Source organism: Tupaia chinensis, unplaced genomic scaffold (genome assembly GCF_000334495.1).
Source record: "Tupaia chinensis unplaced genomic scaffold, TupChi_1.0 Scaffold000002_1, whole genome shotgun sequence".
Classification (NCBI taxonomy): Eukaryota; Metazoa; Chordata; class Mammalia; order Scandentia; family Tupaiidae; genus Tupaia; species Tupaia belangeri.
In genome coordinates this window covers 4,526,726-4,547,240 of record NW_006159428.1, presented here as the reverse complement: position 1 = coordinate 4,547,240, position 20,515 = coordinate 4,526,726, and the positions used below count along the sequence as shown (strand labels likewise).

Below are 20,515 nucleotides of genomic sequence, written 5' to 3'. Positions count from 1 at the left end.
AAATATAGACATTTCAAACATACTATATTTTTAAACCCTAATTTGGTGATTATTTTTTTCAGTTTTAACATACCAAAAAGTTTATTTAATAGAAATGGCTCCTACATGACACAGGGAGCATGGTCTATGGAAGTAAAATTGTTATTGCCTGGATCATACCCAAAGACAAAATATGACAGGTCAATGAACTTGCAATAATTTTGTATGTCACAGTAGATTCACATAGCATGGACTGAACAATTATTAAATTTGTAAGCTGAGAAGCCAGCAGGTGGTGGAGGTTAAGGGTGCTGGACTCCCACATGGCCAACCACGGTTCGAGTCCTGGACCTGGAGGCTTGCTTTCTCACTTTCTCTCTCTCTCTCACTCTGTCTCTGGTTAAATAAATAAATAAACAAATAAAGTTAAATATAATTTAAAAAATTCTAAGTTGATACATTGACTCTTCCATTTGAAGTAATATATTTTTAAAGAATTATTTAATTTTATTAATTAGTATTATTATTATGTATTTGACCGGATAGAAACAGATAGGGAGAAACAGAGAGAAAAAGCAAGCTGCCAGGTCCTAAAACAAACCACAGTCAGCCATGAGGGAGTCCAGCGCCTTAACCACCACACCACCTGCTGGCCCCATGAATAGATATTTTAACCTATTGTGAACTATCTGATAGAATGAGTCAAGTTCTTCTTCTACACTAGGAATTTAACAAATAATCTTATAACTTTTATGCTTCTCGTATTGTACAGAAATTATAAATCATAAATTTTAAAAAACCAAATATTTTCAATGAAATAAAATTCCTATTTAAGAAAAGAGAACATTGTTCTAAATTCTGGAGAGAAAGGAATGTTAAGTATTTAATGTGTGCAGGGCACATACAACATATCTTCAAGTGAATTATCAAACCAAGTAAGAAAAAATAGAAAAGACAAGGTAAGCGGATACACTCCCCCGAAGATATTTTACCTCCTCAGCAAGTAAGGAAGAACATACAGATTCCAAGCATTCCTACACAAACCCTTCCCTGCATACGCAGGAATCTTACATATCTATAATATAAATACTGCTCGGGTGTCATTCTACTGCAGTTGTAATAAGGTGCTTGCTCTTAGATTGTGAACACTCACACATGCAACAGCATACCTCTCGCCAAGATTATTCCAGAAAAATAACAAGTTATATGACTTGAAAAAAAAAGGTAGTAGTTTATATAAGACATCACTCAGAGCTATTTTTAAAAGTCTCTAAACTTCAGGCAGGTGAACAATACTTTCACTAACATTCCATCTAATCAAATGTAAGTAATTCCCATAACCGTTTCACCATCCAAAGGGAAATACAGATACCTAGTTAAACAAACACAAATACTTTATGAAGATTTGCTGAAGAATCTACTAAGGTAGCAAAGCACTTAACTTGATAAGTAACTTGGAAACAAATGAACTTTTGTAACTACATAAAATTGTCCAAAAACCAGTGTCCTTAGCTGCTGGATATAGTTTGCAGGCAGATAGCCTATCTCTACCTAAATACATAATTTGAGGCAAACTTAAATAATCTGATGCATGGGGATCTATGAGGGTCTATTGCAACTGGACATTTTAATATTACCTTCTTAAGAGATTAAGGGATAGCTGCTTCTCAAGAAATTTGTTGCTTATTTTTAATAGTTGGATAACTTCCCTGGAACTTTGGTTGGAGCAGTGATTTATTTCCGAGTTGCCTAAAAGCTTGAAAGAGTTTAGTTCACATCCACGATATTCACTTAAAATCAGTCTATCTCATTCAATTTCAAAATTCTCTAACTCAAATATGTAACTAAACGTTTGACATGGGAAAGAGAGCCTTTTTTAACCCAAACTCATAGATGTGACACATCCATTTCTTTCTTACACGTAAAACAAAAGTAAACACATATTCATGAGACAGTAAACAGGTTTTCATAATGATAAAAAAAAACAAACCTAGTTGGAATGTTCCATGTGCCATAGAATATGGATCCCTTCAAAGGCATAACAGAAATTCATTTTATATCAATTAGGTGCATGTCCTGGCTGGAAAGTAAACCATTAGAAGTCAACCAGAAACAAAACCAGACACATCAAACAGTTCAAGAAGCAGATTTTTGATTACCTGAATTAATTATTTACATTATGTGTTTCAGGTTATCACGTAGACTCTTAATCTCCAGCCAAAGCCTCATGGGCTCTACTGTAGTTCTGTAACCATAACTATATATAATGACGATATTTAAAAAAGAATAAGTAATCAAAAGAATGCATGACGACATACTCCATTTTATCCCTGATAGACTGAACAGTGATACCGTGCTTCTTCAGTTAAAGTACCTCTTTAACTTTTTACTTATTCATACTGCAATGCAGATCTAAATATATTGGAAGAAAATTGATTTGAACTAACCCTTGTAGCTCTAGATAAAATGAGATAAACAGAATCATGCAGCTGAATTAAATACTGAAATCAGTGACAAAAAGTTACTCTGGGATTTAGTTACATGCAACACCATAGAAAAATAGGAATTTACCTTCATTTTAAGTCAACACTTTATGAACTCTGAGATATGGTAGTATCTTAAATGTGAAAAACTTAGGCATCAACTGTCAGAAACATCATGGCTAGAGTAGAGCTAATATGGGGAGGCCAATGGGTACCTTCTGGACACTGGGTCATTCTTTACATAGCTTAATAAGACAACCCCTTCCTCCTGCACGTGGCTCCCAGCCCTCTGAGATCCCTTGGGCCTCATTCTACTCTTTCTCTGAACCACCACAGAACTAAGCCAAGGCACCTCGTCCATTACCAAGGACACTACCTTGTCTTTATTCAAGAGGGAAGCCAGATCCCAGTCTTCTGCAAGCCTCTATATTCACTAAATTGGAGCTAGGCCTTGCTCCTCAATCTTCAAGTCACCAATACCGTTCATTGCTAGGGAAACCAGAGTTCTCTCCCATGCTCTGCTGCCCAGGCCTGTATCCACAGACAATGCTATCATAAAAAATAACTCTATTTGACTAAATAGATTTTGGAAAGGACTTTTCACTGTATATGTAACCACATGCTATTCTGTCCTACCAAAAAAATTTTAAAAAAAAGAAAGAAAATGCTCTCTGGTATGTAAATAACCTTTTCCGAGCACACACAGGTAAGCAACACCTTGTTTTTTCATACCTTTGCAGCCACAGATGAGTTAGGTTTCTCCAGCAAGTCCCATAGTTTCTTCCTTTTTTCAGGGCAGCAGGTATTATCAAACTCTTCTCCCTCTCGCTCTCGCATGGTCTCTGCCTCTCGCCTCAGTTCTTCATTCATTTGTTCTTTCTTTTGATGGTATCTGGCTTGACAGCAGGACTCTAAGTAGATCTCATCAATCCCCCAATAATCAAGCTCTTGTCCAAAAGAGAGAGCACACATTTCTTCCATCATGTGGAGCTTCCCTGTCCGGTAGAAGTTTAAAATGGAAGTGAAGGCTCCCGGGTGACGATCAAAGAAGTACTCGTTCTCGTTCAGATTGTAGTCGTCGCACACCTCCAGGAGGCTCTCGTGTGTGTTGCAGTCTCGGAGTTTCCCCAGGCGTGTTCTGGGCAACCTGTCCAACGTTCTCCACAAGACTTCGTGGTTCAGGCCCCCAACGTTGATTTTAACTCTCCGCGAGCATGTTTTGCTCCTGATAATGTCCACAGGTTCTGGAGGAAGAGAAAGCGTCGACCTGGAAGCCTTCCTATTTAAGCCTGGGGGAACCTTTTCTGCCATCTTGAAGTGGACAAAGCTGCAGAGCCAGGGTCTTTAAATAAATCGCGTCAGCTGAAGCAATAGTCTTCCGGGGCGGGCATTTCCTCTGACACAGCTGGAAGAAAGCAACGACCATGTGGTTATTCGCATTGCTCCCCTGGTGGTTCTAGTCTATGGGGTCATTTTGTTGTACACCAGGAGGAATAATATTAATTACTGCAGAGTTTTGGAGATATCAGTCTTTGTTTTAAGGTATAAGAAGGGGGGGGGGGTGGACAGCAGGTGGTGTGGTGGTTAAAGGCACAGATTTCCACATGGTTCCAGTCCCGGACCTGGCAGCTTGCTTTCTCGCTTTCCCTTCCTTTCTCTGTCTCTCTCTGGTCAAGTTCAAAAATAATAATAATAAATGGAATTAAATAAATAATTCTTTTTTAAAAAAGATATAAGAAAGGTGGAAAGAATGATGCATTATACAGAAGCAGTTGTGTAATTAACTATATATACTTACAGGTGACAACTCCCAAACTTGTCACCAGGAACCTCCTTCTCAAGCTACAGGTTGAAATATCCATGTGCTAATCAATTCTTCCTAGATAAACCAGACACCTTAAGCTAAAACAACCACACTTCCAACCAGCTCAAGTAGTTTCTATTCATTTTCCATCTTAAACTGAGTCTTCCCATAACCCATCGCTCAAGCGAAGACTCGGAGAAATCCTGATCGATGGATGGAGCCACGGCTAAAAATAAGCATCAGGTCTTACCAATTAATCTTCCAAACATTGCTAAGTCCTCCTTCAATGTTATCTGGTCCCCATTACCAAATACAAGTTAAAACCCTCAGCATCTCTTGACCACATTATTACGGCAGTCTCTTACATTGGCTCCCAAACTCCAAGTTGGTCCACCTGAAAACCATTCTCCACATGGTTAGCCAAATGATCTGATAAGACGCAAATCTGACCTTGCCCCTCACGTTGCCTTTAAACCCTGCCAAGGCTCATTGCACAGGAAGCATAAAGTCCTACCAGCACTTCAGAGTCTAGTTAGCCCTAATAAATCTGGTTCACTGATGTACCCTCAATTCTCTTCTCTCCCTCACCGCTGAATTTCAGCAGACCTAGGCTGTACACACCATTCTGTTTCAGACTCCTGCCCTCTCCACGCGGTGTCCTGGAAGGGCTTCCACTTTTCCCATTTCCTTTTGATTAACTACTGCTTATTTTTCAAGACTCAGCTCAGATGTGACCTCTTCCAGCATGCCTTCCATCCCTGTGGGATCATGGAACTCTCTGTGAATGTCTCTTCTCTTTCACCATTCCACTGCAAGAACACCTTTTCCCACAGTATGCTTAGAATTCTCAAGAACAATGATCATTTTCTCAATTATTATAGCCCTATTACCAAGCACAGTGCTTATACATTATAAGGGGTTAACACATGTTAAGTAATCAATTATTTAACTGTTTTCCACAATAAAAGATAGCTTACCTTAGTAATGTATCTAGCTTATATGAAGTTATTGGGATCATCTACCCAAAATGCATCTATTTTGCATGTCCTATACATATAGTACATGTCAGACTGTGTATCCTACAGACTGTGGGTCCTACCTTTTCTCCACTGAGCACTGGACCCACACACAACAGGCACTCACATGTCAGACTGTGTATATGTGTGCATTTGTATTCTTTTGCTTCACAGCTCTTCTGTCCAGTGTACTGATTCTTTAAATCATTTACTGCTCTAGTATTCTCTCTTGTTGATCTATTATTCTGATCTGCAGCCAGCATCTTCTTGGTTATTGGCCCCTATAATGTTTTTGCAGAAAATCATGGAGCTTCAAGCAATTCATCCAAAACACCACCTTTAATGTAAAACACCATGTTTCACACAGTCAATGGCTTAGACCAAATGGAAAAGCTTTTAGATTTAAGAGGCCCTTATAATTAGAACTCCCTTTTAAGATACACACCAATCTCTGCATGCTTCTAGTTTCCCCATTCTGTAAGTTAAATTTATTTCTCCATCCGGAGGCCAAGTATCTTCTCAAATGAATATAAGTCAAGTTTATGAAAAAGTGTAGATGGACTATGTAAGAAATATTTAAAATATGGCCAGCAAACATACTTGAATTGGGAGTTTTTTTTCAACTATACAGATAATGGGATATTTTAAGTATATAAACACACACTTTCATCACAAATGACAAATATGGCTATTTTTACAAAAATAAAGATCAATAATGATCAGATAAGTAATTTAAATTCTTTGTTCTTCAATTTCTTAATCTACAAAGTGATAATAGTATCTATTTCATAGGCAGTATTATGGTGATTAAATTAGGTGGTCTATGTGAAGGGCTCATTACAGAGAGATACACATGAATTGAATAATAATAGTCATATTTCTCCCTATAGTTTCCAATCACTGAAAAAAACTAAGATTAAAAGCAATGTTAGCATCTATTTTTTTTTTTTTGGAGTTTTTAGCTATAGGGTGCATGCACTCACCAGAAAGACAGAGAGAGACAGAGAGACAGAAAACGAGAAATCACCCCCCAGGAGGAATGGCCACTCCGCAATCCCTTCTCCTCCTTTCTCCTCTGGGGATCTTGGGCATGCACGCACATGCGCCCAACATGAATTTAAGCCACCGGGTCTGGGAATCAAACCGCGGTCAACTACATGGGAGTCCAGCGACATAGCCCTTATGCCAACTGCTAGCCACCATCTATTAAATAAATTCTAGATTTTCATTATTTTCTTTACACATCTGTTCTGTCTTCCCCAGTGAATTCTCAGCTTCCCAGGCCTGGAACTGTGGGTCCTACCTTTTCTCCACTGAGCACTGGACCCACACACAACAGGCACTCACAGCGGTATCTCTGTGCCAGGATGCCGATGTCTGAGTCTTGTGTCCAGGTAACAGTGGACTACTGGGTCATCAGAACAGTCACGATGCATTTTTGCATAGAAAAATTACATCACGACCCTTCTGACAACCCAAAATAGAGAATATCTAAAACGCTGAGCAGCAAGATCAAGATCAGGCAAAAAGCTGAAAATATTAGAGATGGGGCAATTCCAATGGTGAATCTGAATATCCAGACTCCGCTAAATAACTTAGTGGTAGGTGCACTGACATCTCAACGGAGTCTAGAGTTTATGTGTCCAGTCCATGTGAACAATAAGCAGTAAGACTAATTCATTTCGAATTTCAATACAAATAAACGTAAAATAAATGTACTTTTTTGGAATACCATGTCTTACACTAATGTGAAGAAGATAAACCATTTTAAATGGATTATATCAGATAAATGGTTTCCAGAGACAGCGCTAACTCTAGGCGATCCCAAATATCTTGTTTGTAGTCAAGGGCATGGTGTGACTTGCTATCTTATAAAAGTCATTAGTAAAAGCAAACACTCTGTCATAGTCACTGGTAGGTCACCATTTGTCTTAAATAATTCCACCCACATGACGTAGGGTGAATTTTCCTTTTTGTAGGGTATGTAGCTCAAGTGAAGAAAGGTCACAAGACTTAAATTTCAAAATATCTTCTTCACTGATCAAGAACATTCTATTATAAGAAATCCAGTGTTGATTACAAATCCCACAATAAAAGACCGACTGAAATCCAATGCTGTTTCTTCAAAGCAGGGGTAGAAAAACAGGGTGAGAGAAGGGCCTGTTGATTTGATTTTCTTAAGACAAAGACGAACTGCTCTGATTATTGTTACTGTGTTTTGTTTTGTTTTTTTAATTTTCCCTTGGCAGAATGTTCTGCTTGTTACCTGATAAAGGGTACAGGCTCAAAGGCATAAGTTCTTAAGCAGTTAAAGAGCTGTGAATAGTGCTAAGAGAGTTAATCAAGCTTTCAGAATAAGCCTATAATTCCAGTAAACTGCAAAGCATAAGCCCTGAGCAACAGTACCTTTGAAACTCACAGAGCCTTTCTGCCTGCCTCTCGGTCTGCCTGTGGTTCTCCCCTCTCTTTCTGTAGTTTCTCTGTCACTTTCCCCTGTCTGTTACCCCCACATACAACTTATCTTCTTTCTATTCCTTTCCTTCCCTTTCTATCCTATCCTCTACAGCTTCCCATCCTCACAGCTTCTTAACCAACCACAAAACCAAACTATGTATTTTCAGACTTGTACATACTTCATACAGCTTTCTATATCTTATCTTAACAGAAATGCCTTCTGAGTTGAAATACCATTTCTATCTCCAGAAGAAGAGAAAAACACCTAAACTGAATCCTTCTGGGGGAGTTGTATGGGGCCATAAAGGAGTCTCTAAGTTCAGGACTCCAGAGTCCTACTGGGAAGGAACAGCCCCCTCTCCTTTCTAACTGGGTGTAGTTTCCTCTCCTATTAAACAGCGTCACTCTTACGGCTACAATTCTTTGATTTTCTATAATATTCAGTTAATTTTTTCCTCTCACTATGATTCTGTAGCCATTAACACCCCTGCTCCTCTAATAACCATTTCTATGTTAGACAGAAGTAAACTTCCACTAACTCACAGTCAATGATAACCTTTTTTCATGTCTATGTCTTTAAGAAAGGTGGTTTTTCATATTTCAGGAACTATTTAATATTTATCATGACTTGTAACAGATTACCTTCAGAATATCATAAAAGTTTCATTTAGTTTATTTAGTGTTTAGTTGATTTTCTATACTTTAACTTTTTTTTTTGAGAGGTTTTTGCTATAGGGTGTGTGTGCTCGCCAGAAAGAGATAGAGACAGAGAGACAGAAAGCGAGAAATCACCTTCCGGGGGGGATGGCTGTGCCACAATCCCTTCTCCTCCTTTCTTCTCTTGGGATTTTGGGCACGCACACACATGCCTGGTGTGAGTTTAAGCCACCGGGTCTGGGACTCAAACCGCGGTTGACTACATGGGAGTCCAGCGATGTAGCGATTATGCCAACTGGTAGTCCCTATACTTTTAACTTTTTAACCTGTGTTTTTTTCTGGCATATTAATTTTACTTCTAACAGTGAATCATCAGTTTCCACTGGGCTAGGTGATGCATCTTATGCTCTAGAGCATTTGTAAAATTTATGTTTTTAATTTTAGTAATTAAAGTGAATATGATGGTATGTTTCCTCACACATAGTTTTATAAGTGAAACTATTTCTGCTATAATAAATTCACCCTTCAAGAAATGATCATGTAATTCAATTCACTATATAAATAATAAAATGTAATAACTAAATGCTTGAACTGTGTAGATGTTATGTGACTATGTAGAATTTATGTACATAAATGGCCAGTTATCAACCAAAAAGACATATATTTATGCCAAGAGCAAAATCTCAGTGATTTTTTTTTTTTTTTGGTATATTTTGTTGATGTACTTCACATCCGATCCATTTAAAGTCAAGCTTGCAACAAATCCTTTGGTCATTGAAAATGCACTTAACTTCCCTTCACTAGTCTGTTAGAGAAGAAAAGCGATTCTTTAAACAGTATACAACAAACATTTGAGTTTTGCACAGCTGCAGCCTGCTCCTACCAGCAGTGTGGAATTATGCTGCCACCCGTTCAGGACCAAACCTGACAAAACACGACTTTCCGATCATGACACCATAATTACAGCTTCAAACTCCAGGACTGTGGGGTGGGGGGGCTTACTGTAATCTCAAAAATACTAGCGTTATGTCATACACTTGACACTGCCTTAGTGTAGAGAGGCAGGGTAAGTCCCATGTGCAATCCTGTGAAGATGAAAAGCAAACCTTTCTCAAGATCTAAGTGATGTGTAATGTGTCATTTTTGTGTCGGCTGGTACATGCTGAGTAGGCATTTGCAAACAAACAGCTCTTAGGCCTTTAAGCCTTATCACTCTGAGTATAGTGCTATAGCATTTTGTTAAATGTTCTTGTGTGGTATTTAGTAAGTTTTCATAGCAGTTATTTCTACTTCAGAGAGCCACAAAAATCATTTGCAGAAGATATCTGGAGGGAGAGGCATTTTAATTGTTAGATGAAAATGTAATTCATTTTTTTAAACTGTTACTATCTACTAAGATTTTTTAAAGCACCTACAGAAGTTATTAATGAAAAAAATAAAATTACAAAAATGTAATAAAATGGGAACCAGCAGTTAGCGCAATGGCTATGTCGCTGGATTCCCACGTAGTCAACCGCGGTTCACATCCCAGACCCGGTGGCTTAGAACTCACGCCGGGCACGTGTGCGTGCGTGCCCAAGATCCCGAGAAAAGAATGGAGGAGAAGGGATTGCGGCGTGATCATCCCCCTTGGGGGGTGATTTCTCACTTTCTGTCTCTACATCTCTTTCTGTCTGGTGAGTGCACGCGCCCTATAGCAAAAACCTCTCAAAAAAAAAAAAAGTAGAAAAATTTAATAAAATTAAATTATCTCTCTCTCTCTCTCTCTCTCTCTAATATGACTGAATCTCATACAATTTATTGTTTTTTAATATGTCAAGTTCTAGTAATAACTGAAATGCTGTCCTTACCCTCAGAAACTTGGAACATTTTTTGCAATTAAAGGCTGCTAATATCAATATGTTCCTCAATTTTAGCACGATTTACTCTTTAGTTAAAAAAAAAATCCAAAACTTTTATCCTTGATATAACTGATGCTTTTAATAGATACACTCAAATGAAATCCTAAAAGCTTTGCTTTCAGTGGTCAAAGGAAGCATTGTATCACAGTAAGAAAGGGAAAGGCAGGTGCTAAGTAGGATATGTAACAGGAGCATCTTTCAATATCATAGATGTCGCTGAATTTATTTTAAAAACTATTTTATTTAGACTTAAAAAACATAATATGTTTTTTATTTAGACATAGAAAACATAATTTTTTTATTTAGAAATAAAAAACATGTTTTTTTCCTCATCAGAAGAGACCCATTTAAAGATTAGATCCTATATTTATGTTTGCTATAATCAGAGAATAAACCACTATATTTGCCTTCATAAAAATGGCCTTTTCTCTAAGTGAGAGCTAACAAAAAGATCCTTCTGTACTCTGAAAAATACAATATTGAGCTATAAAGCATCTTGAACCTTTTATAAACTATAAGGTATAGTCATAGGTGGAAATGTTCAATCTTCTTCAAAACACACATTAAAAAGGCTCAAACTTTACATAAGTGTTCAGTCATTCAGCTAGCGGATTTTCTATTATGACGGCAAAAGTGCCCTTTACACTGGGGCTCAAGATGTGTTCTTTTAAATGTCTCCTTTTGCAAAAGTCTTCCCAGAGTCACAGTGGAGAGAAGGGGATAAATAAAGATGAAAGGTGATGGAAAAATAAAGAAGGCAACCAACAGAGACACTATTGGTACCGCAGAATGGAATGGGAGAGAATAACTTCTCTGTAATATCCTGAAAAAAAATCACAAACTTCAGTCATTATGGTTTCTATGTGGATATACAATCTGTTCTTTGGTTGACTGACTGAAATTTCATGGTCATTTGGATGTTTGGTACAAGGTAGATTTATCTTCTATGAAACCAAATAAAGAAATGTACACGAAATTTGAATAGATTTTGAATATTTTGTTAAATTTCTTCTAATAAAATTAGCTTTCAGATTGTGCAATGATTGGTCTAAAATGCTCAATAGTAAGATTCTTGTAGAGGGACCAGAAGATGGCGTAATGGTTAAGTCATGGGACTCGCACATGGCTGACCATGGTTCCCCTCAGACCCTTGGGTATGCACGCACACACCAGGCACATATGCATGCATGCCCAAGTTCCCACAGGAGAATGGAGGATAAGAGACTGTGTTATGGCCATCCCCCCCAGGGGGGAGATTTCTCACTTTCTTTTTCTCTGTTTCTCCAGTGAGTATATGCACCCTATAGTAAAAATCTTTCTTTAAAAAAAAATCATTCTTGTAGCAGTTGGGCCCTGTTCAATAGGAAAAATATACTTCCAAATATATTTTTGTCTTTATTTCTTCATTATCAAACACATTATAGGCAATGTGGCTTTATTAAAAGCTGGAACACTGAAGATTGGTCTCTAGGACTTAAATAGTACATCATACTTTGTATACCCCCATGTTTTGGGATAAAAATCAAAGAACACCACAGAAGGAAGCTTGGATAAGGTCTGGTCCAATTTAATTATTTAAAATTTTAATTTAATTTAATTAATTATTTTATTTTTTAGAGAGTTGTTTTTTTTGTTTGTTGGTTGGTTGGTTTATTTTTGCATAGGGCATGTGCACTCCCCAGAGATACAAATAAAGACAGAGAGAGAGTGAGAAATCACCTCCTAGGAGGGATGGCCATGCTGAAATCTCATCTCATCTCTCCTCTCCGCTCCGCTCCACTCCTCTCCTCTCCTCTCTTCTCTTCTCTTCTCTTCTCTTCTCTTCTCTTCTCTTCTCTTCTCTTCTCCTCTCCTCTCCTCTGGGAATTTTGAGCATGCACACACACATGCCCGGCATGAGTTTCAAGACACCAGGTCTGGGACTCGAACCGAGGTTGGTCATGTGGGAGTCCAGCACCCCAACCTTCCGGTCCCTATTTATACTTTGAAATTGAGTGCATATAAGGTCACATGACTTGCTTCACATCACATGGGAGTTGCTGAGCTTGAACCAGACTCAGATCTATAAATGATTAGACAATTCCCTTTCCTTTACACCCCACCTCATTATTCTTAGCTTTTCATCTTCTAGTCAAAGTTCTAGAAAGCTTTTTTCTGTCTTCCTCCATGTCAAAACATTGATTCATGTTCCACCAAGTTGAGATGCCTTATCTCTTACATATTGTTCATTTTATTGAAGGGTAATAGCTATAATCAGGCAACTTGATTGTGTTCTTATAAAGAGAAGTGCACTCCACAGCAATGGTTATTAGGAAAACTACTACTCAGTTCTGCACACTGCAGCCCAAATACCAGAGGGCCAAGGCCATTTCTTTTCCTCTTTCCCCTCCCCCCCTCCTTTTTTTTTGTCAAGGTTTTTCCACAGGGAGTGTGCACTGGTCTGAGACGGTTACATACCACTGGACTGAGACAGAAACAGTGAGAGGGAAAGTGAGAAACCACCCCCCTGGGAGGATGGCCATACATAATATCTTCTCCATACTCCTCCTGGGAATGCACAGATATGTACTAGGCATGAGTTTCAAGCCACCAGCTCTGGGACTGGTGTTGGAGTCCAGTGTCTATAACCACCACACCACCTGCTGGTCCCAAGGCCATTTCTTGTGGAAGATACATGGCTTCTCAGCATTTAGGATAAAGTTACAATGAAACACAGATAGTAGGGGCTGGTCTCTACTTATATTTTTGCTTCTATTATGTTCCTTGCTGCCCTTCACCCTCTGTTTTAATTCTTCTGCCACTTCTCTACATGTGCCATTCTCCCTCTGCCACAGCAAATTTGCACCTTTGTTCTTTCCTTCTTCATGACTGGGTATCACATAAGCATCATGTCTTAGCTTTCTCTCTCCTCCTTGACTACATAGTAATCCTCTAATTTTTAAGAATTTATAAAACCAAGTACCTTTCACCTATAGCAGCAACTGTCACCACATCAGTTTTATATTTGTTAGAATTATGACATTAATTACTCAGTTAACATACATCCTTTTTACATACCTGAATGGCAGGAGACATACGTGATTTTATTCATCACTGTATCCCAAGTGATACAGAGTATGTACTAGTTGAATGAAAACGTAAATGATGAAATTTATGTTATTTATCTGTTAAAGCATTTTCCTCTAATTCCAGCTACCTCATATTATCTGACACTCCCTAAATCCAATATGACTTCCATGTTGAAATAGTATTTTCTACATTCTCTATCTGATAAGCTCTTACTCATTATGCAAGATCAAGAACAAATATATTTTCCAAGGAGAATTAATCTCCTCTACCCCTATAGATTAGAAGTTCACTTTATCTATTACAATGCTTTTCTCAGTGGATCATAACTATTCAATTAGAATTATTTCTACTCACTCACTCAGCAAATATTTATGAGCCCCTACTCTGCTTAAGACACAATCTCGGATATGGAGTCCATGCTCCAGTGGGGACAGACAGACATTCTACATACATTCACACATCTAACTATAATTGTGATCAAAGCAACAATGGAGAAGAAGGTGCCTTGTGAGTTTATATCTTAAGGTTATGTAAGGAAATATAAGCAAATATTTAGGCTGGGAAAGTAATATAAGATGGAAGGCAGACATCTTTCTCGATGTGTTCTAATCACATTACATAGCTGGCCATATGCAGTGGTTTGAATGTTCATGTCCCTTCAAAATTAATACATTGAAATCTCTCCGTAAGAGGATGGTATTAAGAGATGGAATCTTTTGGGAGGTGATTAGGTCATGAAAGTAGAGTCCTGACAAATAGGATGAGGGACTTTCTGTTGTTGTTCATGATGTGATAGAATAAATGAGAAGGAGACAGAGGAACCCTCAACAAGGCCTGGTCATACTCCAATCCCCCTCCTCCAGGCCCCTAACTCACCAGGATCTTAGACATATGCATGCTCCTCTAGTGTGTTTAAGGCTGCTCGGGCTGTAGATATGAACCATGGTTGGCTCCACAGCTCCACAGTCCAGTATGCTACTGACTGCAGCACAGAAGTTGGGTTAGGATTACTGTCTTCATAAAGGAAGCCCCAGAGAGCTGCCTTACCCCTTCCACCATGTGAAGACCACCAGGAAGGCAACATCTATGCAGAATGAGTACTCACCAGAGGCCAAACCTGTAGGTAATTTGATCTTGGACTTCTGAGCTTCCAAAACTGTGAAGAGTAAATTTCTGTTTTGGAGACTGGGAAATTTCTGCTGTTCATAAGTTAGTCAGTCGGAGATAATCTGTTGTAGCAGTCTAAGACACCATATGCTCAGACTCAAACAGACAACTGCCAATATTCACCTTAGGATGCTCAGCACAGCCACATTTTTAAGGTACCTCCTTTTCTAGTCCTTTCTATTTCTTCCTTCCTTCCTTCCTTCCTTCCTTCCTTCCTTCCTTCCTTCCCTTCCTTTCCTTCCTTCTTTCCTTCCCTCTTTCTCTCTCTTTTTTTTTTCTCTCATTGCTCATATTAGAAATAATGTGGCCCTGCCTGGTGGTACAGTCAGAATCAAACTAAACTGTAGTGCTGGAAGCCACATGCCTGACCACGGGTTCAGATTCCCAGGTGGACTTGAAAACACACAAGGCACCCGTGTGAGTATCCAAGATCCTGAGGAATTGATTGGCTGTGAGAAGCAGATCAAGGCATGACGAGATCCTGTTGGGGGTGTTCCTCCTCCTTTTCCTCACTCTCTCTTGCTCTCCTACACACCTATCTGTATTTTCATGCATAATAACATGAAATTAAAAAAAAAAATATGTTCTTAGTCCAGCCCTAGTGGGAAGGGTGATGCTACTGCATGATACCAGAGCCATGTGGGAAGGCCCAGTGTTCAGACCCTAGGATGACTAGACCATACTAAGCATGTCTGTGATTCTGGCTGGTTAGAAAGCTAGGCAGGAGGATAGATGGTGCAGTGAGACATTGTTGAGGATATCTTCCCTCTCTCTTGCTTGAGAAATAAACTTTAAAAAAATCTAGATTTTAGCATAAATACACTTTCTAATAAATAAGTGTAGGGACCAGCAGTTAGCACAATGGCTATGTTGCTGAACTCCCATGTAGCAGAACACAGTTCGAGTCCCAGACGTGGTGGCTTAAACTCACGTCAGGCTTGTGTGCGTGTGTGCCCAAGATCCTGAGAGGAGAATGGAGGAGAAGGGATTGCGTGTGGCCATCTTCCCTGGGGGTGGGGGGGTGATTTCTTGCTTTCTGTCTCTCTCTGGCTTTCTGGTGAGCACACGCGCCCCATAGCAAAAGCCTCCCCAATAAATAAATAAATAAATAAGATTAGTGTATTACTAGAGCTAATTTAAAACTTGCAATTTAACACAAGTAATTTGGTATGCTTGATTTTTTTTCTGTTCATCATTAGGTAGAAAAGGAAAGAGATGCCCTGAACTCTAGACACGATCGTCTCCACATCCCTTATGAGTAATATTTTCCATCCAGCCTTGCCATAAACAAGGATCGTTAAACAGAGTTTCTGCAGCATTCATCTGTGTATGGCACTTTATAAATACTGCTCCCCTTGCCCCTGCCCCCCTCTTAATCTACCATGTGTCTCTGTTGTGTAAAAAACTGGGAGCTATGGCAATAATAAATAATGAATGGTAAGAACATCAGGCAGATGGACAAGATGACCTACTCACATCTATGAGATGTTCAATCTACTGCAAATAAAAATAATTTAGCACAATTTGATAAGAAAATATCAAAGCTTCTGATGAGGAAAATGAACTCATCAATTTCCATCAACATTTTCTAAAATAAAAATGTGAAAATTAGGAACCACAGATGGACTGACTGAAGCCCTGAGTTCATGTGATTTGCACCAGATGATACAGTCTTGAAATAAATAACTAGAAAATCAGTGTGGAAAAAAAAATCATAGAAATTATGGTAGCAACGGGAATAATAGGGAATGTTACTTAGGGCCAAGGCAGAAAATTCTAAGAAATAAATGACAGGTATTATCTTCATTGAAAGGAGCCACATGGTTAAGCTTGGGAAAATTATGGACTTTTTTCCTATCTTCTTTAATGTTGTTATATTATTTTTCATTGTGTTTTCTTCAAGGAAAGGACTAGTTATTCTGGATTTGGAGATGGTGCTACTTTAAAGTACTGTTTTTTACCTCTGCAAGTTTCATGTAGTCAAGATGACAGTAAAAGGGCATGTTGGTGTAAAATAAGCTATTGCAATGGGATGCAGATTTACAATTTGGATTTTATTTCAGCTAAAGATCAAAATGTTTATAAGTAGAATTTACATTTCCTAGAAGGTAGGAATATTTTTGGAGTTGTATTTGAAGGGAAGCCAAAGTTATGATCTCATTTGCATTGTGAATGTTGTTGTTAATTGTCACTTTCTTTGTCTACCAAATATTAAGTGATTATTAAATGTAGCCATTGTGCTGATCTCATTGAATTCTCATCGTGAGCATTCTCATCATTTTTCAACCCACCTTGTGATGGGTATTGTTATATTCTATTTACAGATCAAGAAACTGCAGTTCGGAAATAAGTTCTGCTCAAAATGACACAACTATTTGGTTGTCGGGAAAGTTATGATGCATTTTTGAAGAGAAAAACATAGAAAAATACGTCATGACTTTCCCAACGACCTAATAGTAAGCACTGGCTCTGGGATTCCAACCCAGCATTATCTTAATCCAAAGCCCAAGTTCTTAACCTTATAAGACACTGGGGATTATCTCTGAATGGCAGGATTCTGAATGTCTCAGAACAAAATGGAAATGGAAATATAGAATCAATATTGAGCAATCCTCCTAGCATGATAGAGATAGAAAAAGCAAACCCCCAGTGATTCTCATAATGTTATAGCTACCCCTTAGCCTAACTGGCATATATAAAACAGACTATGCGCTACTGATTATAGGTAGAGATGGTACGATTGGAAAATGTTTTTATAGCTCTACACTTGTAGAATTAAACATAACTTTGAGTACATGATTTTTCAGAAGTACTGTTATTAGTCTTAACATTTGAGATGTATAGTTAAGATAGATCTTTAAAATATTTTTTGAATCTTAAAAATATAGAACTTACAGTATCTGAAAGGTGTCCACGCTAACTGGACAAACACCACCAGTGAGTTTAAACAATCTTCCCAGAGTCTATTTGGCTTCAGGGCAAATTATGAAGGTTCGTGCTCCTGAACCCAAGTTCTTTCCATTTGACTTTACTACCTCAGAAGGCCCAAAATGAATATGAAAGTAAAACGACAGAAGGAAAAATGTGAAGAGTAATCTATCTCATACCCAGTGAAACCTATAAATACTGATGAGTTGAACCTAATTATTAATGATTCCTGGCTACGACATAAATCTATAATTTCTACTATTCCAATAATGGTCAGAATAGAAAAAGACCATAAAATATAAATAAGAAATACTGATTTAGACCCATTCCTTCTTTCTTGTTTTCTCTCTTCCTTCCAAAACAATGTGTTATTTGTTACTTCTATAAATCGAGTGCAGGGAATACAAAACTGAGTAAATCTCTTGCTTTCAAGTAACTCACAGGATTTCTAAAAAGAATATTGCAAAAACATCAAATTTGTGCTTCTAGCAAGTGTTTTGTAGGCCTGGGTGTTATTACGAATTTGAATATTTACTTAGTTAGAACCTAGTTGAAGCTCCCACTGATTTAAACATATTGCTGTAGGAAGAGAAGAGAAAATAATATCAAGTACTAGCAAATGATAAAGACATCTTAATTCATGTGACTTTGTGGAATATAATCTTCATTTACGAGACCTGTAGCCTTAGCCAGAGCTTGGAATTTTAAAAACTGCTTTGAGGTTTTATTAATTCATTCTACAAATATTTCCTGAGCATCTACTATCTAGCAAGTGCTGCATTCTAACATTATAAAATGCCTAAAAGAAAGTAGCTCCCTATATTTACAATTTAAAAAATGACCAAAAACCTGTTTACTCTAATGTTCTTCTCCTGCTGCCTATATGTAATTACAAACTCTTGTTTATTATCCTAGAAACCAAGCATTTGCTTGGGCCTGAGTCAAACCAGAAGTCATGTTTAAGAAGTGGCTTCTTAATAGCTTCCCAGCCTTCCGTGTGCACTCTTTCTCTAAAGCCTAATGAAAATGCTCTCCTTAGGTTTAGGAAAAAACTAGGATTCCAAATTTAAAATGACATTTATCTCAAAGGTAAATTAATATTTAATGGTAGTCTGATTAATAATCATGATTTTATGAACTGGAGACATTTAGCATGAAAGCCCCTAGACACATTTGTTTCAAGCTTTACAGACTAGAGAAAAAGGAATAAAGAAGGCCCATTTCTTTTTAAATGTTACTTTACTATCATATTTCAGAAGTCTGCTTTCTAAACACCATGTACTTATTCTGGCATTACCTCACTGGACGGCTTTTTGCCTGTGAGGAGCAGGACAAAGAATTCAAGAGTCAGACAAAGGGGTACTTTTAAAGGATCCGAGCACATACAACATTATCTCGGTGATAGCTGGAAAAAAATCCAGGACAATACCTTTTCTGGCATATTGCAAATAATGAATCTTGAAACTATTACATCTGATACATCTTTAAAATATATTAATTGCTATACCAAGAGCTATCACCATTTCAGATTTTTATTTGTTTACTTCTTAATGATCTGGACTGTTTTTTGGCCTGTTTTTGTTTTATTTTTTTGGTCTGTTTTCATGAATGATCTGAACTGATAACACAGCTTTTGTAAATAAGCACCAAGGATAAGAAAATGATATGCAAAAGAAAAGGAACTTGTTAAAAGACACAGTAGTGTGTCTGTATCTTACTAGAAGTTTAAGAAGAAAAGAAGAAGACAAAAAGTGGATAGAGAGAGGAAGAGGGGAGAACACAAAAAGAAGGTCCTTTTGGGGAAAGTAGGCACATGAAAGCACTGGAGGTGGTATTACACAGATATTTACAAAGATAATGTTCTACATTTGTATAATACTTCACATTTTGTGCAGTTCACAGGAAGAAAGAAATGCTCTCAGCAACGAACAATTTCTAGAGTAGAAACAAGAGACAGTGCATTCAAATCCCTTTAATACGATATACCTGGGAGTAAAAACAGACCCTGGATGCCAGGGATTGCTTACATGTTCATATACAGTCAGTTGGAAGCCAACACTGGTTGATATTGATATTTCTAGAATAGAATCCATACTGCTTTTAAAACTTAGGACTTCCTAAAGTAGTTCATACTAGTAATACTCTAAATCCACATTATCTAACATAGTAGCAACTAGCCACATGTGTACTCTTTACATTTAAATTAAACTTGAATTAATTAAAATTTACATCTCAGTCTTAGAAGTTATACCTTGAGTGTTTAATAGCTCATGAGACTAGTTGCTATTGTATTGGAAAGAGACTCATTTTATCATCACATGAAGTTCTATTGGAAAGCACTCTAGACCACCTTCCTGTGAAATTATAAGGCTCAGTTCTACTCTTAAGTAAGAAAGAAGTTATTTTCTTAATAAGAATGAGAGAAAAATTCTATCATAGGGACTATATTTTGCCTCGTCATATTTCTATCCATTGGTAGGAGACACTGGGACTTCACTTAAAAACCTTATTCCTGTGGCTAGCAGACAGTGTAGTGGTTACATCACTGGACTCCCACATGGCTGACCATGGTTCAAGTCCCAGACTCAGTGGCTTAAAAATCAAGCCAGGGGAACCAGCAGTTAGCATAATGGCTATGTCACTGGACTCTCAACGTAGTCGACCGCGATTCGCGTCCCGGACCCAGTGGTTTAAAACTCACGCCGGGCGTGTGTGCGTGCGTCCCAAGATCCCGAGAGGAGAATGGAGGAGAAGGGATTGCGGTGTGGCCATCCCCCCTGGGGGGTGATTTCTCGCTTTCTGTCTCTCTGTCTCTCTCTGTCTGTCTGGCGAGTGCACGCGCCCTATAGCAAAAAACAAACAAACAAACAAACAAAAAAAAAAATTAAGCCAGATGTGTGTGTGTGTGTGTGTGTGTGTGTGTATGTGCCCAAGATCCTGGGAGGAGAATGGAGGAAAAGGGATTGTGGCTTGGCCATCCCCCAGGGGGTAATTTCTTGCTTCCCTTCACTATCTCTGTCTCTGTCTCTCTCTCCAGCAAGTGCACACAACTTAAGG

The 20,515-nt window shown here is 38.1% G+C and overlaps 1 protein-coding gene across 1 annotated transcript in view; it reads right to left on the bottom strand.

Moving 5' to 3' along the window:
- The window catches only part of KCNB2 (potassium voltage-gated channel subfamily B member 2), a 470,433-nt gene that overhangs the window by 435,965 nt on the left and 13,953 nt on the right, over nt 1-20,515 (bottom strand). The window contains exon 2 of the mRNA XM_006139796.3: nt 3,195-3,867. Coding sequence (XP_006139858.1) covers nt 3,195-3,773 — 579 coding nt within the window. The 5' untranslated portion in view covers nt 3,774-3,867. The remainder of the gene's footprint in view (nt 1-3,194; nt 3,868-20,515) is intronic.